The sequence below is a fragment of the Hemitrygon akajei genome, chromosome 15, assembly GCF_048418815.1.
Source record: "Hemitrygon akajei chromosome 15, sHemAka1.3, whole genome shotgun sequence".
In the NCBI taxonomy this organism is placed as follows: Eukaryota; Metazoa; Chordata; class Chondrichthyes; order Myliobatiformes; family Dasyatidae; genus Hemitrygon; species Hemitrygon akajei.
The window spans coordinates 4,863,175-4,889,376 of NC_133138.1; the positions used below are offsets into that span (position 1 = coordinate 4,863,175).

Sequence of the window (26,202 nt, forward strand, 5' to 3'; positions counted from 1 at the left end):
GAACTGAGAGATGAAGAGCTGAAGAGGAAAGGATAACAACTGAAGCCAAACGCAGTAGCGAACAGAAGTGAAGTCATCCAGGAACTGAATGTCAAGCAATTGCGTGAGATTTTCGCTGCGATTGACAACGCTGCAATGATTGTAGAAATGTATGACTTTAATTTTGAAAGGGTACGTAGGTTTAGGGCATATTTGCAGGATGGTTTGAGTGCTTACAAAGAACTGTATGATAGAAAAATGCGCGAGGCTAAACAGTCAAGCATACTGTCGTTTTTCAAGCCTTCCACATCAGCCACAGCGGAGGACGAAACTCGACCTTCGACATCAAGGCAGGCAGACATAGAAGAAGGTGACCTGCCTGCCCTGATGGAAACAGATGACGATGAGATGACACCCCACTCTCCTCTACTTCCCACCAGCCCAGCCTCCGACGACTCAGCCTAACACACCATCATCAGTACCCTCACTGTCTTCCCGATTCTGGTAAGTGAAACTACACTGTACAGACATTATTTCTACTTTATATAGGCTGTGTATTTTTATGTGTTACTTGGTAGCTTCATAGCTTAAAGGTCACTGGAAAGAGTGTTTCTGCCGGGAGCACTTGTGTGAGATTTTCACTGCGGTGGACAGTGCTGCAATAATTGCGGAAAAGTATTCCTACATTATATAGGCTGTGTATTTTTTATCAGATCATTCCTGCTTTTACTATATTGCTACTGTTATTTTAGGTTTTATGTGTTATTTGGCATGATTTGGTAGGTTATTTTTTTGGGTCTGCGAACGCTCACAAATTTTTCCCATATAAACAAATGGTAATTGCTCCTTCACTTTACGACATTCTGGCTTACAAACCGTTTCATAGGTATGCTCTACCTTCGAATAGCGGGGGAAAACCTGTATTTAAGTGTGGTGTAACCATGGTTTTATAGAGCTGCAACATTATCTCACTGCACTTGAACTCAATGTGACTAATGAAGGCCAGCATACCACACGCCTTCTTAATCGCCCTATCAACTTGTGTGGCAATGTTAATGGACCTCCAAGATGACCACAACCTTGTCGTGGTTTGGAGGTTTACACAGCTCTCAATGACCCGGAGAGCTATGCTGGCTGGAGTCAGGACTTTATGCTTTGGCTCTTGGTAGGGTCACCCAGGCCAAACAGGTCAAAGGGTAGAGGGTAGATTAAGAGTGATCCACCAGTCCTACAGATTCAGAATTTTATCTCAGGGCTAACAACCCTGACCGGTCAAAAAAAATGCTATGGAAACAGCAATGAAGAATCCTTCTATGCTTGAGTGCTCTAAACACCCGTGACACAATGGCCAGTAAGTATGGGCCTGGGCCCCAAGATACCGCTGTTCCTCCCCCCACTGCTAAAAAACCTGACTTGGAGAATGCTACACGAAAAGAAAACATCGAGCAGCTGACTAGACTGGGGTGTCAATACTGTATATTGCAGCGTTTACTGCAAAGCTATTACAATTCAGGGCGCCGGATCTCAGAGTTCAATTGTGGTGTCCTCTGTAAGAAAGTTTGCGTGTCCTTCCTGTGAGCGTGTGGGGTTCCTCTCGGTCTTCTGGTTTCCTCCCGCAGTCCAAAGATGTAGGAGTTAGTATAGGTTAATTGGTCATGGTAAATTGTCCTGCGATTAGGCTAGTGTTAAATAGGTAGGTTGCTTGTGAGCAGTTCATTGGGCTGGAAGGGCCTGTCCGCATTGTATCTTTAAATAAATAAAAAGTAAATGGACGAGTGGGGTGGGGGCGGGGGGGGGGGAGTAATTTGCAGCAGCCAATTAATCTACCAATCCACATGATATTGGGGATGTGGGAGGAAAGCAGAGGGAGCTCTGGTGTTGTGAGGTTGTCTCTTCATTTACAAGCCTCTTTCTGACTGGTACCATACCAGCTTCATACTGTGATCATACTCGCACGAGGCATCACTGCTGGAGACCCCCGTTGATCGGAGTCGACCATGGATGTTGTATCCTAGCTGTCCACATGATACGTAAGCTAGGGCCACACGATCTGGAGAGCAAGCTGTTGTCCATGCAGTAGGCTCCCCCTCTCCACGCAGCTGATTAATCCAAAGGGACGACAGAGACCAATATAGTTTGACATCAGCAGCGTCGCAGGCATTGCCAGTCAATGTTAAACTCAATGTAGGACTGCCTTTGGGAATCCAGCTTTGGATTTTCCCTCGGGGTTTACTCCTGAAGCCTTGCCCACGAGTGGGTATAGCTGCAAGGCAGTGGAAGCCTGAGATCAGAGTTTTACTTCTCCTAGATGAGCTGCCAAGCACAGCTGATGAGCCCCATCTTCCCAAAGCAACTGGTTTTAAGGTGCCAGTAGCCTGCCTTTGCCCTTTCTCCTGTCAGTAGAAATGTTTCTGTCAGGCTTAGTGGCTAAGCCACACGTGAAGGCCAGGAGCTGGACTTGGTTGTCAGAGGCTATTTGAGGCACATGTCATTAGGAGCATTTAATAGGTTACCATCCCTGGCTATGACAACTATATGGAACCACTTCTCTGCTGAATTGGTCAGAAATTATCGTGCACAACGTGCCCTAGTTTTGGATTACTCCACAAGTGGTCTCAGCCTACAATATTTCTCATTCAAAGCTGACTAGAGCATCTACTTCCTCCCAAAACTCCTAATGTCCTCTTTCACCCTCATCAATTCTTACTGATGCACCACAGAGAGCACCCTATCCGGATGTACCCCGGCTCGGTCTAACTGCTCTGCCCGTGACTCCAAGGAACTACAGACCGTTGTGGACACAGCTCAGCACGTCGGAAACCAGACTTCCCTCTGTGGACTCTGTCTACACTTCTCACTGCCTCAGTAAAGCAGCCAGCTTAATTAAATACCCCACCCACCCCAGACATTCTCTCCTCTCCCTTCTGGCAGAAGATACAAAAGACTGAAAGCACGTCCCACCAGGCTCAAGGACAATTTCTACCCCACTGTTATAAGAATGTGAATGGTCCCTAACCCTAACACGATAAGATGGACTCTTGATCTCACAATCTACCTTGTTATCACAGATCAACGGCATAATCATCAGAGCATAATTAGGCCATTTGGCCCACCCATTTCATCACATGGCTGATCCTTTGTCTCAATCTCCTACCTCCCCCTCCACCCCGATCTTCCACCTTATTGTCAGCCTGTAGTTTCTCTGTGACACTTTATTCTGCATTCCTTTATTATTTTACATTGTTCTGCCTCAATGCACAGTGTAATGATCTGATCTGTATCAACAGTAAGCAAAACCAGTTTTTCACTGTATCTCAGTACATGGGATAATAATAAAATAATTTAATTTACCAATCTGTGACCCTAATTAGCACCAAGTGGATACCTGTGATGCAGGTCCCACACTAGAGGGTTTAAGTTGCACTTGCTCTATGAAGCCCCCTAACAAATAACTCATGCAGTCATAAAGGATGGAAACAGACCATTCGGCCCAACGGACAGCATCAGGCAACCATCGTCCACCCGCACCTCAGGGACGCAGGGTGGACAGTAACTGACAGGACAGGCAACCATCGTCCACCCGCACCTCAGGGACGCAGGGCGGACAGTAACCAACAGGACAGGCAACCATCGTCCACCCGCACCTCAGGGACGCAGGGCGGACAGTAACCAACAGCATCAGGCAACCATCGTCCACCCGCACCTCAGGGACGCAGGGCGGACAGTAACCAACAGGACAGGCAACCATCGTCCACCCGCACCTCAGGGACGCAGGGCGGACAGTAACCAACAGCATCAGGCAACCATCGTCCACCCGCACCTCAGGGACGCAGGGTGGGCAGTAACCAACAGGACAGGCAACCATCGTCCACCCGCACCTCAGGGACGCAGGGCGGACAGTAACCGACAGGACAGGCAACCATCGTCCACCCGCACCTCAGGGACGCAGGGCGGACAGTAACTGACAGGACAGGCAACCATCGTCCACCCGCACCTCAGGGACGCAGGGCGGGCAGTAACTGACAGGACAGGCAACCATCGTCCACCCGCACCTCAGGGACGCAGGGTGGGCAGTAACCGACAGGACAGGCAACCATCGTCCACCCGCACCTCAGGGACGCAGGGTGGACAGTAACTGACAGGACAGGCAACCATCGTCCACCCGCACCTCAGGGACGCAGGGTGGACAGTAACCAACAGGACAGGCAACCATCGTCCACCCGCACCTCAGGGACGCAGGGCGGGCAGTAACTGACAGGACAGGCAACCATCGTCCACCCGCACCTCAGGGACGCAGGGCGGGCAGTAACTGACAGGACAGGCAACCATCGTCCACCCGCACCTCAGGGACGCAGGGCGGGCAGTAACTGACAGGACAGGCAACCATCGTCCACCCGCACCTCAGGGACGCAGGGCGGGCAGTAACTGACAGGACAGGCAACCATCGTCCACCCACACCTCAGGGACGCAGGGCGGGCAGTAACTGACAGGACAGGCAACCATCGTCCACCCGCACCTCAGGGACGCAGGGCGGGCAGTAACTGACAGGACAGGCAACCATCGTCCACCCGCACCTCAGGGACGCAGGGCGGGCAGTAACTGACAGGACAGGCAACCATCGTCCACCCACACCTCAGGGACGCAGGGCGGACAGTAACCACTTGCTTTACTGGATGGTACCGCATGGCAAACAAAACATAGAAAACAACAGAACCATAGAAAACCTACAGCACAATACGGGCCTTATGGCCCACACTGCTATGCCAAACATGTACTTACTTTAGGAATTACCTAGAGTTACATATGGCCCTCTATTTTCCTAAGCTCCATGTACCTATCCAAGAGTCTCTTACGAGGGATGATTAATAAGTTCGTGGCCTAAGGTAGAATGAGTCAGTTTTAGAAAACCTAGCAGATTTATTTTTCAACATAGTCCCCTCCTACATTTACACACTCAGTCCAGCGGTCGTGGAGCATATGGATCGTGGACCTCCAGAAAGTGTCCACAGCAGGGGTGATTGGTAATAACGCATCTCCTTCCACCTCAGGCCACAAACTTATCAATCACCCCAATGAATTATTAACTTCAAACTTTCTGCATAATCACTCAAAGAGTTGAACTGCATGTGCATGTAACAAGAGCTGTATAACTCATCTCCTTCTACCTTAGGCCACAAACTTATCAATCACCCATCTGTGGACACTTTCTGGAGGTTCAAGATCCGTATGCTCCATGATCGCTGGACTAAGTGTGTAAATGTAGGAGGGGACCATGTTGAAAAATAAATGTGCTAGGTTTTCTAAAATTGACTCCTTCTACCTTAGGACTCGAACTTATCAATCACCCCTCGTAAAAGACCCTATCGTATCTGCCTCCACCACCGTCACCAGCAGCTCCATTCCACACACTCACCACTCTCTGTGTAAAAAAATTTACCCCTGACAGCCCCTCCGTACCTGCTTCCAATCCCCTTAAAACTGTGCCCTCTCGTGCTAGTCATTTCAGCCTGAGGAAAAAGCCACTGACTATCCACATGATCAATGTCTCTCATCATTGTATACACCTCCATCGCTTCAAAAGGCTGAGTTCACTCAACCTATTCTCATAAGGCATGCTCCCCAATCCAGGCAACATCCTTGTAAATCTCCTCTGCACCCTTTCTACAGTTTTCACATCCTTCCTGTAGTGAGGTGACCAGAACTGAGCACAGTACTCCAAGTGGGGTCTGACCAGGGTCCTATATAGCTGCAACATTACCTGTCGGCTCCTAAACTCAATCCCACAGTTGATGAAGGCCAGTACACCATATGCTGCCTTAACCACGCAGTCAACCTGCGGTATGGACTCGGACCCCAAGATCCTTCTGATCCTCCACACTGCCAAGAGTCTTGCCATTAATGCTATATTCTGCCATCATATTTGACCTACCAAAATGAACCATTTCACACTTATCAGGGTTGAACTCCATTTGCCACTTCTCAGCCCAGTTCTGCATCCTATCGATGTCCCGCTGTAACCTCTGACAGCCCTCCACACTATCCACAACACCTTCAAACTTAGTGTCATCAGCAAATTTACTAACCCATCCCTCCACTTCCTCATCCAGGTCATTTATAAAAATCACGAAGAGTAGGAGTCCCAGAACAGATCCCTGAGGCACATCACTGGTCACCGACCTCCATGCAGAATATGACCCATCTACAACCATTCTTTGCCTTCTGTGGGCAAGCTAGTTCTGGATCCACAAAGCAATGTCCCCTTGGATCCCATGCCTCCTTACTTTCTCAATAAGCCTTGCATGGGGTACCTTATCAAATGCCTTGCTGAAATTCATATACACTACATCTACTGCTCTACAGCCCTTGTCATGTGATTGACCAGCAACCAACCTGCTTTTCAATGGAAGGTGGGTGGGACCCAGAGCCAGTGGGTTCAACTGGTCATCTTCGGCACAGTGAGTGGGAGGCAGGCGCAGTGAGGGTGAGGGTCCGGTGACAGGCCAGCGATGAAACACTGAGAAGAAAACAGAACCAGTGAGTGAAGCCGCCAGAGCTCTGAAACTGAGAAACACCTGGCAGATCCCCAGGCAAACAATCAAATCCCAAATAACGATGAGTTAGAGTACAAGATAGCCGAGTGACATGTTGTCAAGACAACAACCTTTCCCTCAGTAAGAGACTGCAGGTGCTGGTAATCTGGGGATAACACACAAAATGCTGGAGGACCTCAGCAGGTCAGACAGCATCTATGGAGAGGATTATTATTATTATTTTTTTAAATTTTTTATTAGTTTTTCAAAACATTTTACAAAATTAAAACCCCCAAATCCCAATGGGGAGCATTAATACAGTGCAAGATTAAGCATACAATAACAATATGCTACAAAGGAAGAGAATTTAACAAAAAAAGCACCTAAATTAAAGACAAGTGAGCTTAGTGTCCTCCCCAAGCTCCACAACACAAGAAAAAAACAACAACAATTCCAGACCAACCACCACACAGTATAAAGAGTATAAGTCCGGACAGTCAAACTCCCAGACTGTGAATACACTTAGTAACAGAGGGTAATAATGCCTACTACCAGAAAAAAAAGTGTGAGCTGAAAGCAAGGGACCGAAAAGAAGAAAAAAAAGAAAAAAAACCCTAGTCAGGAGGAAGGTTATGAAAGTACTCGATAAAAGGTCCCCAGACCTTATGGAACTTTAGATCTGAATTAAGAACTGAATAATGAATTTTTTCGAGGTCCAAGCAGGCCATAATGTCGTTAAGCCATTGCGCATGAGTGGGCGGGGTATGGAGAGGATTAAACAGCTGCCATTTCAGATGACACCCTTCATTCGGCAGATGGGAACAGTTCAATGGGGGACATACAGCATATGGAACTAGGTGGTGTGAAGAGGAAGCGTAGGAAAGATGGACATCTGAAAGGACCTGTGAGAATCAGGAGGAGAGAAAAAGGGGCAAAGTGTGTGCGGATTACCCCAAAACAGGTCGCTGTCAGTGAGTGAGCAGATATCATAGAACTACAGAAACAAAATGCTGGAGGAACTCAACAGGCCAGGCAGCATCGATGGAAAAGAGTAAACAGTTGATGTTTCAGGCCAAAACCCTTTGGCAGGACAGGAGAAAGAAAAGCTGAAGAGTTAATTTAAAAGGTGGGGGGGTGGGGGAAGAGAAACACAAGATGATAGGTGAAACCTGAAGGGGGAGCAAAGTTGATTGGTGAAAGAGACAGAAGACTCTGGAAGAAAGAAAAAAGGGGGGGGGGCAGGAGCACCAGAGTGAGACGATGGGCAGGCAAGAAGATAAGCTGAGAGAGGGAAAAGAGGATGGGAAATGGTGAAGGGAATGGGGGGGGGGGGGGGGAGAGAAAGGCATTACTGGAAGTTTGAGAAATCGATGTTCATGCCATCAGGCTGGAGGCTACCCAAACTGAATACAATGTGTTGTTCCTCCAACCTAAGTGTGACCTCATCACAACACTGGAGGCGGCCATGGATGGACATGTTAGAATGGGAATGGGAAGTGGAATTAAAGTGGGTAGCCACTGGGAGATCCCACTTGTCCTGGTGGATGGAGCCCAAGTGCTCCTTAAATTTTTCTCTAGTCCTACTGTAGGGTTTAAGCCTGAAACATCGACTGTACTCTTTTCCATAGATGCTGCCTGGCCTGCTGAGTTCCTCCAGCATTTTGAGTGAGTTGCTCAGATTCCCAGCATCTGCAGATTTTCTTTTGTTTAATACAGAACTGTTTGTATCACCATCTGGTATTGAGGGGCCAATGTACAGTATTGGGAAATACTCCATCAGTGGCAAACTCTCACCAGCACTGGGGGCATTGTCAAATAGGGTGAAAGTATGTTGTCTTTTTCTCAGGGAGAGTGTGCAAAAAACAAGAAGGTTTAATTTCAGAGGCTAGAGGAAGTGACATCAGGGGGTAGCTTCTTCTTTCAAAGGGTGGTGTGTATTTGGAACGAGCTGCCAGAAACTATGGTTGAGGCAGGCATATTAGCCTTCTAGATAAATACACTGAGAAGAGCAATTTAGAAGTGTATGGGCCAAACGTGGGCAGGTGAGATTAGCTCGCTGGGAAACTCAGTCAGCCTGGATCAGATGGACTGAATGGCCTGCTTCCATGACGCTAGACTCTACGAGTTTCTATAATTGAGCTCCACGTTGGTGTAGCAGTTAGTGCAATGCTGTTAGAGCTCGGGATGTCAGAGTTCAGAGTTCAATCCCAGCCTTCTCTCGAAAGGAGTTTGTGCATCCTGCCTGTGGGTGTCCTCCCACTGTCCAAAGACATACCAGTTAGTGGGTTAATCGGTCATTGTACTGTGATTAGGCTAGGGTTAAATTGGTGGGATACTGTGTGGTTCAGCTTGCTGGGCCTCTGATTCCCTAATAAAGATACTATATACAAGATATTAAGAGGAATAGATAGAGTGGACAGCCAGCGCCTCTTCCCCAGGGCACCACTGCTCAGTACAACGTGGAATCGATATGGGTAGAGCTGCATAACACTAAGGGGCAGAAAACGCTGGTGGGAGTTGTGTATAGGCTACCTAACAGTAGTAGTGAGGTTGGGAATGGCATTAAACAGGAAATTAGAAATGCGTGCAATAAAGGAACAGTAGTTATAATGGGTGACTTCAATCTACATATAGATTGGGTGAACCAAATTGGTAAGGGTGCTGAGGAAGAGGATTTCTAGGAATGTATGCGGGATGGTTTTCTGAACCAACATGTCGAGGAACCAACTAGAGAGCAGGCCATTCTGGATTGGGTATTGAGCAATGAGGAAGGGTTAGTTAGCAATCTTGTTGTGCGCGGCCCCTTGGGTAAGAGTGACCACAATATGGTGGAATTCTTCATTAAGATGGAGAGTGACATAACTAATTCAGAAACAAAGGTTCTGAACTTAAAGAAGGGTAACTTTGAAGGTATGAGATGTGAATTAGCTAAGATAGACTGGCAAATGATACTTAAAGGGTTGACGGTGGATATGCAATGGCAAGCATTTAAAGATCGCATGGATGAACTACAACAATTGTTCATCCCAGTTTGGCAAAAGAATAAACCAGGGAAGGTAGTGCACCCATGGCTGACAAGGGAAATTAGGAATAGTATCAAGTCCAAAGAAGAAACATATAAATTAGCAAAAAAAAAAGCGGCACACCTGAGGACTGGGAGAAATTCAGAGACCAGCAGAGAAGGACAAAGGGCTTAATTAGGAACGGGAAAAAAGATTATGAGAGAAAGCTGGCAGGGAACATAAAAACTGACTGTAAAAGCTTTTATAGATACGTGAAAAGAAAAAGATTGGTCAAGACAAATGTAGGTCCTTTACAGTCAGAAACAGGTGAATTGATCATAGGGAACAAAGACATGGCAGACCAATTGAATAACTACTTTGGTTCTGTCTTCACTAAGGAGGACATAAATAATCTTCCGGAAATAGTAAGGGACCGAGGGTCTAGTGAGTTGGAGGAACTGAGGGAAATACATGCTAGTAGGGAAGTGGTGTTAGGTAAATTGAAGGGATTAAAGACAGATAAATCCCCAGGACCAGATGGTCTGCATCCCAGAGTGCTTAAGGAAGTAGCCCAAGAAATAGGGGATGCATTAGTGATAATTTTTCAAAACGCCTTAGATTCTGGATTAGCTCCTGAGGATTGGAGGGTGGCTAATGTAACCCCACTTTTTAAAAAAGAAGGGAGAGAGAAACCGGGGAATTATAGACCGGTTAGTCTGACATCGGTGGTGGGGAAAATGCTAGAGTCGGTTATCAAAGATGTGGTAACAGCACATTTGGAAAAGGTGAAATCATTGGACAAAGTCAGCATGGATTTGTGAAAGGAAAATCATGTCTGACGAATCCTATAGAATTTTTTGAAGATGTAACTAGTAGAGTGGATAGGGGAGAGCCAGTGGATGTGGTATATTTAGATTTTCAAAAGGCTTTTGACAAGGTCCCTCACAGGAGATTACTGTGCAAACTTAAAGCACACGGTATTGGGGGTATGGTATTGATGTGGATAGGGAATTGGTTGGCAGACAGGAAGCAAAGAGTGGGAGTAAATGAGACCTTTTCAGAATGGCAGGCAGTGACTAGTGGGGTACCGCAAGGCTCAGTGCTGGGACCCCAGTTGTTTACAATATATATTAATGATTTAGATGAGGGAATTAATTGCAGCATCTCCAAGTTTGCGGATGACACGAAGCTGGGCGGCGGTGTTAGCTGTGAGGAGGATGCTAAGGGGATGCAGGGTGACTTGGATAGGTTAAGTGAGTGGGCAAATTCATGGCAGATGCAATTTAATGTGGATAAATGTGAGGTTATCTACTTTGGTTGCAAGAACAGGAAAACAGATTATTATCCGAACAGTGGCCGATTAGGAAAAGGGGAGATGCAACGAGACCTGGGTGTCATTGTACACCAGTCATTGAAGGTGGGCATGCAGGTACAGCAGGCGGTGAAAAAGGCAAATGGTATGTTGGCATTCAGAGCAAAAGGATTTGAGTACAGGAGCAGGGAGGTTCTACTGCAGTTGTACAAGGCCTTGGTGAGACTGCACCTAGAATATTGTGTGCAGTTTTGGTCTCCTAATCTGAGGAAAGACATTCTTGCCATAGAGGGAGTACAGAGAAGGTTCACCAGATTGATTCCTGGGAAGGCAGGACTTTCATATGAAGAAAGACTGGATCAACTAGGCTTATACTCACTGGAATTTAGAAGATTGAGGGGGAATCTTATTGAAATGTATAAAATTCTAAAGGGATTGGACAGGCTAGATGCAGGAAGATTGTTTCTGATGTTGGGGAAGTCCAGAATGAGGGGTCACAGTTTAAGGATAAAGGGGAAGCTTTTTAGGACCGAGATGAGGAAAAACTTCTTCACACAGAGAGTGGTGAATCTGTGGAATTCTCAGCCACAGGAAACAGTTGAGGCCGTTCATTGGCTATATTTAAGAGGAAGTTAGATATGGCCCTTGTGGCTAAAGGGATCAGGAGGTATGGAGAGAAAGCAGGTACAGGGTTCTGAGTTGGATGATCAGCTATGATCATACTGAATGGCGGTGCAGGTTCGAAGGGCCAAATGGCCTACTCCTGCACCTATTTTCTATGTTTCTACAAGAGGACTTGGCCTTAAGGTAAGGGGTGGGAAGTTCAAGGGGGATATTAGAAGAAGGTTTTTTTACCCAGAGAGTGGTTGGTGCGTGGAATACACTGCCTGAGTCAGTAGTGGATGCAGATACACTAGTGAAATTTAAGAGACTACTAGACAGGTATATGGAGGAATTTAAGGTGGGGGGTTATATGGGAGGCAGGGTTTAAGGGTTGGCACAACATTGTGGGCCGAAGGGCCTGTACTGTGCTGTACTATTCTATGTTCTAAAAAGTAAGTAAGTCAGTGATAATAAACCCAATTCTGAAACATGACACGTCTCTGAAACCTGACAAGAGCTGTTGGAAAGAACAGGAGGTTCAACACGGGTTCTCACAGGGAAACTAATGTATGGAACCAGCTCGAGAGACTGATTGATGATACACTCAGTGGATTGCCCAGGGGGCACTAATGTCAGAGCAGGAAAAGTGGATAGGGAAAGGATTGGAGGGACAAGGGCAGGATGGTGGGACTAGCTGGGTGGGTACTGCAGCCAGCATGGGATGATTGGGCCAATGTTTTCACTGTAGGCACACTCTCCCAGTTCAAAGGGTCTGGACCCTTGTAGCAAGGTTTCCAGAATATGCAGGAAGAGACCAGACTCAGTATCCTGCATCCACACTCTATTGTCCCGTGGTCATGTCTGCTCTTGTTTTTAATCGATGATCTATAGAAAGCAACCTACCCCAATGCATCCCGTTGGCCCCTAACTGCAAGAGTTTGTGGACACATCACAGAAGTCAGCTCCCCCTCCACGGACTCTGTCTACACTTCTCACTGCCTCAGAGAAGCAGCCGGCAGAATCAAAGACCCCATCTATCTTGGACATTCCATCTTCCCCTCTCTCATCGGGCAGAAGATACAAAAGCCTGAAAGCACGTCCCACCAGGCCCAAGGACAGCTTCTACCCCACTGTTATCAGTGAAAGCAAGTCCCACTAGGCCCAAGGACAGCTTCTACCCCACTGTTATCAGTGAAAGCACGTCCCACCAGGCCCAAGGACGGCTTCTACCCCACTGTTATCAGTGAAAGCACGTCCCACCAGGCCCAGGGACAGCTTCTACCCCACTGTTATCAGTGAAAGCACGTCCCACCAGGCCCAGGGACAGCCTCTACCCCACTGTTATCAGTGAAAGCACGTCCCACCAGGCCCAAGGACGGCCTCTACCCCACTGTTATCAGTGAAAGCACGTCCCACCAGGCCCAAGGACAGCTTCTACCCCACTGTTATCAGTGAAAGCACGTCCCACCAGGCCCAAGGACAGCTTCTACCCCACTGTTATCAGTGAAAGCACGTCCCACCAGGCCCAAGGACGGCCTCTACCCCACTGTTATCAGTGAAAGCACGTCCCACCAGGCCCAAGGACGGCCTCTACCCCACTGTTATCAGTGAAAGCACGTCCCACCAGGCCCAAGGACAGCTTCTACCCCACTGTTATCAGTGAAAGCACGTCCCACCAGGCCCAAGGACAGCTTCTACCCCACTGTTATCAGTGAAAGCACGTCCCACCAGGCCCAAGGACAGCTTCTACCCCACTGTTATCAGTGAAAGCACGTCCCACCAGGCCCAAGGACAGCTTCTACCCCACTGTTATCAGTGAAAGCACGTCCCACCAGGCCCAAGGACAGCTTCTACCCCACTGTTATCAGTGAAAGCACGTCCCACCAGGCCCAAGGACAGCTTCTACCCCACTGTTATCAGTGAAAGCACGTCCCACCAGGCCCAAGGACAGCTTCTACCCCACTGTTATCAGTGAAAGCACGTCCCACCAGGCCCAAGGACAGCTTCTACCCCACTGTTATCAGTGAAAGCACGTCCCACCAGGCCCAAGGACAGCTTCTACCCCAGTTATCAGTGAAAGCACGTCCCACCAGGCCCAAGGACAGCTTCTACCCCACTGTTATCAGTGAAAGCACGTCCCACCAGGCCCAAGGACAGCTTCTACCCCACTATCAGTGAAAGCACGTCCCACCAGGCCCAAGGACGCTTCTACCCCACTGTTATCAGTGAAAGCACGTCCCACCAGGCCCAAGGACAGCTTCTACCCCACTGTTATCAGTGAGAGCACGTCCCACCAGGCCCAAGGACAGCTTCTACCCCACTGTTATCAGTGAAAGCACGTCCCACCAGGCCCAAGGACAGCTTCTACCCCACTGTTATCAGTGAAAGCACGTCCCACCAGGCCCAAGGACAGCTTCTACCCCACTGTTATCAGTGAAAGCACGTCCCACCAGGCCCAAGGATAGCTTCTACCCCACTGTTATCAGTGAAAGCACGTCCCACCAGGCCCAAGGATGGTATCTACCCCACTGTTATCAGACTATTGAATGGTTCTCCAGTAACATAGAGCATAGAAAACCTACAACATAATACAGGCCCTATGGCCCACAATGCTCTGCTAACATGTCCCTACGTTAGAAATTACCTGGGGTTACCCACAACCCTCTATTTTTCTAAGCTCCATGTACCCATCCAGAAGTCTCTTAAAAGACCCTATCGTTTCCACCTTCACCACCGCCGCCGGCAGCCCATTCCACGCACTCACCACTCTGCGTAAAAAACTTTTTTTTTATTAAACAAAATATACTTTATTCCAAAATAAAATTATATACAATAACCATTCAAAGAGTTTCAATTCTTTACAGTTGGTACCATTACTGTCTTTACATTTTCAAAGTTCTAATGTTTTGCCACCCATGTGGCACATTATTCTTTCATATTTACATTCAGGGGGTATACCCCCAACCCCTCACACCTCAACTCCCACGGGAGAAGGACCCTAGGCTGTGGTCCTTCCCCACCGGGCCCTTGCGGTGGCTGCACCGAGTTTGAGTGCGTCCCTCAGCAAGGTGCCAGTCGGCAGCATTCCCCCACGGACATCTCCGTGTGCTGGTAGACCATCAGGTTTCGGGCCGACCAAAGAGCGTCCTTGACCGAGTTGATGATCTGCCGGCAGCACCGGATGCTGGTCTCGGTGTGCGTCCCCGGGAAGAGCCCGTAGATCAGGGGCTGGGGATGAACCTCGACACTGTCCCCTCCACCCCTTCTCCGCGACCCCACAGTGTGCAAAGAGGTGACTCGTCCTCACTGCAGCCCTCCCGTGGGCAGAGGGGTGTGGAGGCCCTCTCTCCCCACCAGCGCCCCGGCCCGGCCCCGGTCTCACCTCTGCCCAGGGCCGCCTTCACCCGCCACATTACTCCCACGTCCACTCCAGCTTGCGTCACCTCGCGCCACCGGCAACAACGCCGTAACGTGTTGGCGTCGCACCGACGTAGGGAACGTCACCCTCCGTCCATGCTTTCTCCGGACCGTATTCACCTGATGTCACATCCGTGACGCCCTGCCCACCCATTTCTGGCTGGAAGAGGGTGGAGAGGGTGCAGAAGAGGTTCACCCTCTTACTATCTTTCCTTTCAGTTAGTCCTGACGAAGGGTCTCGGCCCGAAACGTCGACAGTGCTTCTCCCTATAGATGCTGCCTGGCCTGCTGTGTTCCACCATCATTTTGTGTATGTTGTTTGAATTTCCAGCATCTGCAGATTTCCTCGTGTTGGCTGATTTATTATCCCTCTCAACTCCATTCTCTGGTCTTCTCTCTGTGGCCTTTTGATACACTTACTCCTATGTTCCCTCATACCTTAGATGTCCTAATCAGGAACATACCCATCACTCCCTTAAATATATCCATTGACTTGGCTTCCACATCTGCCTGTGGCATGAGTTCCATAGATTCACTGCCCTCTAGTTAGAGAAATTCCTCATCATCTCTATTCTGAGGCTGTGCTCTCTGGTCCAAGGCTCTCCCACTTTTGAAAACATCCTTTCTACATCCACCCTATCTAGGCCTTTCAATATTCGATAGGTTTCATTGAGATCCCCCTCATTCTTCTAAACTCCAGTGAGTACAGGCCTATAGCCATCCAGTGCTCCTCATATGTTAACCCTTTCATTCCTAGATCATTCTTTGAACCTCTCCAATGTCTGCACATTCTTTCTTTGATAAGGAGCCCAACAACATTCACAATAGTCCAAATGCAGTCTGACCAATGCCTTATTTCAATTTTCTAAGATACACAAATAATTACCACTCAACTGGTGTTAAAGATCTCACTGAGGGGTCCATGGCAGAAAAGGTGAGCAGCTTCAATTTCCTGGGTAATCACAAAGAGAGTGTGCCAGTGGCTCTGCTTCAATAGGACTTTGAGGAAATTCAGTATTTCACAAAAACTCTGGCTATTTTTTACAGATATACAACGGAGAGTATTTTAACTGGCTGCATCACCATCTGGTACAGAGGCTCCACTGCACAGGATGAGAAGAGGCTGCAGAGGGTTGTATACCAACCCAGCCATCTCCATCACAGGGACAACCCTCCCCACTGTCATGAACATCTTTAAACGATGATGCCTCAAGAAGGCAGCACCCATCATTAGGACCCTCGCCACCTGGGACGTGCCCACTTCTCATGACCACCTTGCACACAATATCAGCAATACCAAGGAGTTGATTGTGGACTTCAGGAAGGGGAAATTGAGGGGATGCACACTAGTTCTCATCAAGGAGTCAGCAGTGGAGAGGGTGAACAGTTTCAAGTTCCTGGTTGTCAACCTCTCTGAGGATCTAACCTGGACCTAACATATCAGTGCAGCTATATTTCATTAGAAGTCTGAGGAGACTCGGTCTGATACCAAATATTCTTGCAAATGTTTACAGATATACTGTGGAGAGCATTCTGACTGGGTGAATCCCTATCTGGTGTGGAGGGGCTACTCCACAGGATCAGAAAAAGCTGCAGGAAGTTACAAACTCAGCCAACTTCGGCATGGACACTGGCCTCCCCAACATCCAGGACATCTTCAAAAGGCGATGACTTAAAAAGGTGGCGTCCATCAACAAGGATCCCCATCACCCAGGACACGCCCTCTTCTCATTGAGAAGCTACAGGAGCCTGAAGACACATACTTAATGTTCAGGAACAGCTTCTTCCCCTCCGCCATCAGATTTCTGAATGGACAATGAACCTTTTATTCATCTTTTGCAGTATTTATTTATTTTTGTAACTTTCAGTAATTTTTAATATATTGCACCATAATTTCATAGCACGTTTCACTGATATTAAACTGAATTCTGATTCAATGACTCAAGTGAAAAAGAGAATGAGGAAAATTGCTAGAAAATATGTGTTTATTCTGTTAAAAAGATAAATGAACAGTACATTACTGACCAATAGGGCAAGTATCAAAACTCTTCTCACATTTAACACATACACATTCTAAATGAACACAGTTACAAATGATTTAAAAATATTGTTCGTACCATTATTGGGATCAAATGCCTATGTGAAACTAACTACATCTCCTTGCAAGACTACTCAGTCACTTAACGCATTCAGAGAGAAATCAGACTCAAAGCAACTTCAAAACGTGGTGCCGTAGTTGATGGGTCAGCCATGGATGGATTTGGGTGGGAGGGGACACACAAAAATTGTCAGAGGAACTCAGAGGGTCAGGTAGCATCTATGGAGGGAAATGGACAGTTGATGTTGAGGTGAGTCCTTGCTCCCATTCCAACCAATTTTTATAGGAGCACCAGTCCTCACCAGCTGCAGTACTACCTGGTACAGGAAACACAAGGTATCTGTCCATAAGTCCCCACAAAGGATTGCGAGGGCTGATTAGAGGATCATCGGGGTCTCTCTTCCACCCATCAAAGTTATTTTTTTCAGGAGCACTGTGTATGCAGGGCTGTTAGCATTGTCGATGATCTGTCCAGCAATCTCCTTGACCCCCTACCATCAGGCAGTATGTACTGTAGAATTAGGACATGAACTGTTAGGATGGGAAACAGATTCCTCCCCCAGGCCATGAGATCACTGAACTCCCTGCCACCCCCCAGGTCTCATCACATGTGAACCACCAGTAGTGTTATACTGTTTACTTTTTAACTTGTGTTGTAAATGCACTTTGTTATTTGTTAATTTATTTGTGGTAATATTACTTCATATATTGTGTGAGATTTATATGTACTGTGCTGTGCACCTTGGTCCGGAGGAACGTTGTTTCATTTGTCGACAAACCCACAAACTGTGGTGGTGGGGTATTGAGGACCAGCTCCCATTAGCTATTAAATGCTTCTCAAATAGCCTCTGACAACCTCGTCCAGTTCCTAACCTTCACTTGTCGCTTAGATACTAAGCTCAGCAGAACTGTTTCTACTGACAGGAGAAGAGGCAAAGGCGGGTTACTGGCGCCTTAAAACCAGTCGCTTCAGGCAGATGGGGCTCATCAGCTGTGATTGGCAGCTCTTCTAGGAGAAGGAAAACTCTGATCTCAAACTTACGCTGCTTTTCAGCTATACCCGCTCATGGGGAAGACTTTGGGGGTAAACCCAGAGGAAAAGTCCAAAGCTGGAGTCCCTAAGACAGTCCTATGTTGGGTTTGACGCTGACTGGCAACTCCTGCAATGCTGCTGGTGCCAAACTGTGTCGGTCTCTGTAGCACCTTTGGATTTATCATCTGCGTGGAGAGGGGGAGCCCGCTACATGGGCAACAGCTCGCTCTCCACATCGTACTGCCCTGGCTTGTGTTTCATGTGGACAGCTATGACACAACAGCTATGGTTGACTCTGACCAAGGGAGGGCCTCAGACTCAATTAGACATTCAGAGGCAGGCGTTGGTCCTGATTTTCACTGCAATGGGGAAAGATGAATGGAAGGGTGTGGAATTCAAGGCAGATATTCTCTCTTCTTTCCCCTCTCCCATCAGCAAAAGATACAAAAGCATGAAAGCAAGTACCAGCAAGCTCGACAGCTTCTATCCCACTGTTCTCAGAGTCTTGAACAGACCTCTTGTATGATAAGATGGACTCACAATCTACCTCATTATGACCTCACACCTTATTATCTGCCTGCACTGCACTTTCTCTGTAACTGTGACACTTTATTCTGCATTCTGTTATTGTTTTACCTTGTTCTACCTCAATGCGCTGTGTAATGATCTGATCTGTATGAACTGTGTGCAAGACAAGCTTTTCACTGTATCTCAGTACGTGTGACGAGAATAAACCAATTTACTAGATATTTGATCATCAAGGTAGATGGGCAGAAGTGGGGTTGAAGCCAAGTTTGCATCAGTTATGATGTTACTGAAGGGCCAATTAGCCTTCAGCAACATACACAAAATGGTGGAGGGATGAAGAGTCCTGATGAAGGGTCTTGGTCCAAAACATCACTCTTTATCCCTCTCCATAGATGCTGCCTGACCTGCTGAGTTCCTCCAGCATTTTGTGTGTGTTGCTCTGGATTTCCAGCATCTGCAGAATCTCTTCTGTTTATGAAATGCTGGAGAACTCAGCAGGCCAGGCAGAATCTATGGAGGGGAATAAACAGGCTGAGACTCTTCATCAGGACTCATCTGCGAAGTCTCTTTGAGGTATGCCTACCCTGAAGAAGTTTAAATCTTCTCTGTTTCCTAGCATCTTTAGAATTTTGTGTGTTTGGGCTTATCCCGTTTCCCTGTTGCCCCTGTTTGGTGTCAAACAGGATGTGAGTGAGGGTAGGCATAGGTGGGGAGGTGATACACCTGAACTAGTGATCCTGCCAGCCTGGTCTGATTTAGAAGCCAACGTACCTGCCAGGCAGGCACACAACAGACTACAGAGCCCCTCCTGTGTCTGCACTGCAGGTATGTTGAGCTCAGCCCTCAAGAAGAGCCTCCACCTGAAACGACATCTGTCTTTTTCCCTCTGCAGACGCTGCCTGACCTGCTGAGTTCCTCCAGCATTCAATGTGTGGCTGAGGGGGGGGTGCAAAGACTAGAATCCGTAAAGATAAAAGAACGCAAGGGAAGGGTGAATAAGTTAGGACTCAGCTATAATCATTTTCTCTTTCTCTTTGATAAAATGCTGCACCCACTTCTGCGTGAAACAACTTGCCTCGCATATCTTACTCAAACCTACCTAATCTTGCCTTAAAAACACATGACCTCCAGAATTAGCCCACACTTGGAGTATTGTGTTCAATTCTGGTTCTCTCATTACAGAGAGGATGTGGAAGCTTCAGAGAGGGTGCAGAGGAGATTCACCAGGATGCTGCCTGGATTAGAGAGGGTGCAGAGGAGATTTACCAGGATGCTGCCTGGATTAGAGAGGGTGCAGAGGAGATTCACCAGGATGCTGCCTGGATTAGAGAGGGTGCAGAGGAGATTTACCAGGATGCTGCCTGGATTAGAGAGGGTGCAGAGGAGATTCACCAGGATGCTGCCTGGATTAGAGAGGGTGCAGAGGAGATTCACCAGGATGCTGCCTGGGTTAGAGAGGGTGCAGAGGAGATTCACCAGGATGCTGCCTGGATTAGAGAGTCTGTCTTATGAGGATAGGTTGAGCGAGCAGGGGCTTTTCTCTTTGGAGCAAAGGTTCCTAACCTGGAGTCCACGGGCCTCTTGCTTAATGTTTTAGTTCATCGCATTAAAAAGGTTGGGAACCTTTGTACAAAATATATGTACAATTTTGGGAACATATGTACAAAATTAAGGGAGGGAAGTTTAGGGGAGACATCAGGTGTAAGTTTTTTACTCAGAGGGTTGTGAGTGCCTGAAATGACTTGCCAGGGATGGTGGTGGAGGCTAAAACATTAGGGGTATTTAAGAGCTTCTTGGACAGGCACATGGATGAAAGAAAAATGGAAGGTTATGGGGTAATGTGGGTTTAGTACTTTTTTAAAGGATTATATGGGTCGGCACAACATGGAGGGCTGAAGGGCCTGTGCTGTAGTGTTCTATGGTTCTAACCCCTGCTTTAGAGTGAGGGAGGCTGTGATGACTTCAGAGAGGTGTATAAGGATAAAAAGAATAGAGAGTAGCTTTATTTGTCACATGTACATCGAGACGTACAGTGAGATGCATAGTTTCGGTCAAATCAAATGAGTGGGGATGCACTGGGGGCAGCCCGCGAGGGTCACCATGCTTCAGGCCAACATAGCATTCCACAGCACACTAACCGAACCCACAGGCACCGATAGAATGGTACACACAAAATGCAGGAGGAAGTGACAGTCAGCAGGGTGCAAATGGCATCAGTTTAAGGTGATTGGAGGAAAGTATAGGAGAGATGTCAGAGGTAAGTTAGACAGAGAGTGGTGGGTGTGTGGTAGAGGCAGATATGTAAGGGACATTTAAGAGATGATGGCACATGATGTCAGAAAATAGAGGGCTATGTGGGAGGGAAGGGATAGATTGACCTCAGACTGGACAGCGCAACACTCCGGGCATTGGAGTTCAGAGTTCATCCTGTCTGTAAGGAGTTTGTATGCCCTCCCTGTGGAACACGTGGCTTTCCTCTGGGTGCTCTGGTTTCCTCCCACAGTCCAAAGACGTACTGGTTGGTGGGTTAATAGGTCATTGTAAAATTGACCCGTGATTAATCTAGGGTTAATTGGTGGGTAGCTCACAGCATGCTGGCTCGAAGGGCAGTAAGGACGTGTTCCGCACTGTATCTCTAACATCCTGGAGTGGGTTAAAGTGTTGTGGGCCAAAGAGCCTGTTCTGTCCTGTGATGTTGCATGTCCAGTGTTCTGTGCCTCCTACTGCTGGGGCAAATGTAGGGCAAATGACAGAGGGGTGGTCTAGATGGTCTGGTATGAAGAGATGAAGGGGGGCAGGATAGTCAGATAGGGAAGGGTGGAGTTGGGAGACAGTGACTACTGGGTGCTGGGAGAGAGAATGAAAAGTCTCTAGGACCTTGTAAAACAGGTTTCCCCGCCCACTCCCTGAAACCAATCTCTCGGCGGCCACTGTTTCCAACACACACACACACACACACATCACAAACACACACACACACACACACACACACAGACACAGACACACAAACACAGACACATACACACACACACACACACAGACACACACACACACACACACACACACACACAAAATGCTGAAGGAACTCAGACGGTCGGGCAGCATCTATGGAGGGGAATAAACAGTCGACGTTTTGGGCTGAGACCCTTCATCAGGATGGGAAAGGAAGGGTCAGAATTCAGATTAAGAAGATGGGGGGAAGAAAGGAGTGCAAGCTAACAGGTGACAGGTGAGGGGGAAGGTGGGTGGGTGGGGAGGGGGATGAAGTGAGACACTGGGAGGTGATAGGTGAGACCAGGTGAGGGGGAAGGTGGGTGGGTGGGGAGGGGGATGAAGTGAGACACTGGGAGGTGATAGGTGAGACCAGGTGAGGGGGAAGGTGGGTGAGGGGGAAGGTGGATGAAGTGAGACACTGGGAGGTGATAGGTGAGACCAGGTGAGGGGGAAGGTGGGTGGGTGGGGAGGGGGATGAAGTGAGACACTGGGAGGTGATAGGTGAGACCAGTTGAGGGGGAAGGTGGGTGGGTGGGGAGGGTGATGAAGTGAGACACTGGGAGGTGATAGGTGAGACCAGGTGAGGGGGAAGGTGGGTGGGGAGGGGGGAATGAAGTGAGACTGGGAAGTGATAGGTGGAGAACCTGAAGAGACACACTCAATGTTTTAGGAACAGCTTTTTCCCGTCTTCTGTGAACCAAACCTCCTTATTTCTTTTGTTTAAATGCAGTATCTATATATTTTTTGTAATTTATAGAAATTTTTACGTCTCTGTATTGTACTGTTGTAGTAAGGTAACATTTTATGTCACAGTGATAATAAACCCAAGTGTGGTTCTGAGCCTCTGAACTGGTTGTTGTTGAGTTCCCAACTGCAGGCTCGGTCTAACATTTCAGCGACATGAGTTCCCGGTTTGATGTGTGTGGAGAGGGAGTGAAGGAGGAATCTCCTTTCAGCAGATGCAACCCCTACACATTTAGACCCAAGCACCTACGACACCAATAACAAAACCGGCATTCACAAATATTTACAAGTTTTGCTTAAAACAAGATAAAGAGGAAAATAGTTCCTTTATATAATTTCATTTTGTGCAAAAATATCTACCTATAAGGTGACTGTAATTGGCTGGGATAAATTCTAATATTGCAATATTGTACAAACTATAACACTTTAATCTAGCTTTTGTCTGGGTAATATTACCCTGAAAATGTTTTGCTCCAGATTAGATCCAGGGATAAGGTTCTTCTGATTAAAATCCATAGTTAGATGTTCAGAAAAGTTACTAAGTGGTCCCTAAAAGATTCATATTTTCATATTCAGTTCATGAAAGTTCAAAAGATTTGATAGTACAGCGAACTCTCTCTCTTTAATCCTACACTCTAATACTGTACTGGTTTTAGCTATGTGTATCTTAATATAAGACAAACATTTGAGCCACGGTCAGGGTCCCTGGATTTCAAACCCAAAGATGATTCTGATGTGGGTGGGAGGTAGTTTGCTTACGAATGAGAAATGTTGTTAGAAGTCCAAACCACCACCATAAGGGGTCAGGGGTCAGGGGAGAGAGAGCAAGGAGACAGACAATGCACAGCATGCTGGGGGATCTCAGCAGATCAGGCAGCATCGATGGAAATGAATAAAGAGTCAACGTTTTGGGCTGAGACCCTTCATCAGGACTGGAAAGGAAGGGGGAAGAATCCGGAATAAGGAGGAGGGGGAGAGAGTACAAGCTGGGAGGTGATAGGTGAGGCCAGGCGAGGGGAAGGCAAGTTGAAGTAAGAAGCTGGGAGGTGATAGGTAGAACAGTTTGAAAGGAGTGATGGAGGGGAGGAGCTTCTCAGTTTGAGGAGAGACAGAGGGAGGAAAGAAAGCACTCGGCAGGTCGGGCTGCGGCAAGCATTAACACTCAGCCAGCCTACTGAGTGCTTCTGGCATTTGTTTTCTCTGCACAGGAGAGAGGTCCCTCAGTATGAGGGCAGCCAAGCAGAGGGAAGGTGGTTTGAAGCAGCAAGAAGCAGAGGCTGAGTGGAGGAATCACCCCTGTGTGTTGGGAGACGGGCAGTGACAGGTCCCTCACTTTGGAGGAGCAATGTCGAGGAGTAGGTCCCTCCATTTGGAGGGGATGATAGGGTCCCTCACTTTGGAGGGCAGATCGCAGGGTCGTGGTCCCTTAGTTTGGAAGGGAATTGGGGTGTGTCCTGCAATTCGGAAAGGAGATAGGATCTGTCAGTTTGGAGGGGAGACAGGGAGGGGCAGGGCACCTCAGTTTTGAGGAGAGATGGGCCCAACACTTTTGAGACGGGGAGAGGGGTCCTGCAGTTTGAAGGAAGACTGTGCGTGTTTACGCTTTTGAGACTCATAAGCACCAGGAGGAATTTCTGGGAGCTGGAGCCATGGCTGATCTTTGGCAATGTCGGGCTGGGAAGGCTTGGACACACATGATGATCAGAGGGGAGAACTGGACAAGCAGGATGTCCATCCCATCGCGGTGGGAAACTCCACCACGGACGGCCCCAGGCCCGGCTGTGAGAGGAGGAGGGTTGGACATGGGGCTAACTCCATCCTGTAAAAACCCTGAAAACACCAACAGAAGCTCCAAAGACCTCATCCCTGGGAGAGAAGGGTCTTCACTTAGAAGATGTATGAAGTCATATGGTGAAAGCAGAAGCCACAGAGCTGATCAACCTTCTCTTGGTCCAAGACAGAGGACTCTGCTGAGCTGCTGTCGGGGCCTATCCCATCCAGTACGAGTGGTGGCTTAAGAAGAAGAGGCAGGGTGAGAAGGATTGGACACAGAGAATGGTCATTCCCAGTGGGGTGGGAAGGATTGGACACAGAGAATGGTCATTCCCAGTGGGGTGGGGAGGATTGGACACAGAGAATGGTCATTCCCAGTGGGGTGGGGAGGATTGGACACACAGAATGGTCATTCCCAGTGGGGTGGGGAGGATTGGACACAGAGAATGGTCATTCCCAGTGGGGTGGGGAGGACTGGACACAGAGAATGGTCATTCCCAGTGGGGTGAGAAGGATTGGACACAGAGAATGGTCATTCCCAGTGGGGTGAGAAGGATTGGACACAGAGAATGGTCATTCCCAGTGGGGTGAGAAGGAATGGACACAGAGAATAGTCATTCCCAGTGGGGTGGGGAGGATTGGACACACAGACTGGCCTTCCCAGTGGGGTGAGAAGGATTAGAAACAGAATGGTCATTCCCAGTGGGGTGGGAAGGATTGGACACACAGACTGGCCTTCCCAGTGGGGTGAGAAGGATTAGAAACAGAATGGTCATTCCCAGTGGGGTGGGAAGGATTGGACACACAGACTGGCCTTCCCAGTGGGGTGGGGAGGATTGGACACAGAGAATGGTCATTCCCAGTGGGGTGGGAAGGATTGGACACACAGACTGGCCTTCCCAGTGGGGTGAGAATGGTCATTCCCAGTGGGGTGAGGAATGGACACAGAGAATCAGGGGTCCACATTCCCAGAAGTGCAGACCTCCCCGAGTCTAACGCCCAGTTCCGTGGCTCACGTTGACCTTTTCCAGAGAGATTCACGACTTCATCATTTTCACGGTGTTACCCCAGCATTCCTGAGGAATCTCAGGATGGATCAGGCGATGGACTAATCTGGGATTTCTCCAGCAGGGTTGTAATTTGTGTGATAAAAGGTTCTGGAACGGTGGTGAGAGCCGGCCCACCAATCACAGGAAGCTGTCCTCCACCTCAGCTTCAATGTCCATCTCAAGTTGTCTGCAGTCTTCAGTCATCTGAGGAAGATCACACAAACTGCTCGGCTCCTGGCTCTCGCCACAGACAAGGGAGCTGAGACAGGGAGAGACGTGTCAGATTAGCTTCAATTGTCACATCTATTGGATTAAACTGTACAATTGCATTGTCTGTGCAGTTTACCAGTTTATGCAGAATAAGTCCTTCTGGTCCTTCGAGTCACATCATCCAGCAATCCCCAATGACCCCGATTTAACCCTAACCTAATCGTGGAACAATTTACAATGACCAATTAAGCTACCCAGTAGGTGTTTGGACTGTGGGAGGAGACTAGAGGATCTGGGGAAAACCCACAGGGAAACCATGCCGAGACTCCTTTTGGGGACGCTGCGATTGAACTCCAAACTCTGAACCTCTGACCAGTAATAGCATCGCGTTAACTACTACGCTACCATGGCACCCTACCTATATACATCTAACTGATCAATACATTTCCCAGTGGTCACAGTGTGTATGTACATTCTGTCCTCTCATGGTTACAGTTCTTTGCATCATTCTGGAAGCTTCTCTGGTATCACATTATTTGAATAGGGGCTACCTGATTGGTTAACCCTTATCTACAAATTTGAATGGAATGTTTCTTATCTATGGGGTATAAGGAGGACTGACCATGTTGGCCTGCTGTCTTTTTCTTGTTCTTTGCTTCTCCCTTCCCTTCTCTTCCTAGCCCCGCTACCCTCTGTTTCCAACTCTCTTTGTTCTTAATAAAACAATCATGAAGCAACGGGTTTTATGCCTCTTTCTTGACTTCCGAAAGAACCTTGGATTAAAAACATCAGATCCCGACACATCAAAATGTACAGCAAAATGCATCATTTGCATCAACAACCAACATGGTCCTGGTGTGTGCTGGGGGCAGCCCACAAGTGTCGCCATGCTTCCGGCGTTAACATAGCGTGCCCACAATTTACTCATCT

At 47.9% G+C, this 26,202-nt stretch overlaps 2 protein-coding genes across 6 annotated transcripts in view; both read right to left on the reverse strand.

The window, feature by feature from the left end:
• dele1 (DAP3 binding cell death enhancer 1) overlaps positions 1–14,944 on the reverse strand; it is a 58,882-nt gene extending 43,938 nt beyond the window's left edge. For all 3 annotated transcript variants that reach the window (XR_012101565.1, XM_073067090.1, XM_073067089.1), the window contains exons 1-2: positions 14,809–14,944; positions 6,370–6,493 (exon numbers count right to left, since the gene is read on the reverse strand). Coding sequence is in view for 2 of the 3 variants with exons in the window: in XM_073067090.1 (XP_072923191.1) it covers positions 6,370–6,493; positions 14,809–14,839 (155 nt within the window). In the remaining variant the exon portion in view is untranslated. The remainder of the gene's footprint in view (positions 1–6,369; positions 6,494–14,808) is intronic.
• Positions 14,945–16,810: 1,866 nt separating this feature from the next.
• pdgfrb (platelet-derived growth factor receptor, beta polypeptide) overlaps positions 16,811–26,202 on the reverse strand; it is a 143,446-nt gene continuing 134,054 nt past the window's right edge. For all 3 annotated transcript variants that reach the window (XM_073067086.1, XM_073067084.1, XM_073067087.1), the window contains one exon: positions 16,811–25,321. In XM_073067086.1, coding sequence (XP_072923187.1) covers positions 25,201–25,321 — 121 coding nt within the window. In that variant the 3' untranslated portion in view covers positions 16,811–25,200. The remainder of the gene's footprint in view (positions 25,322–26,202) is intronic.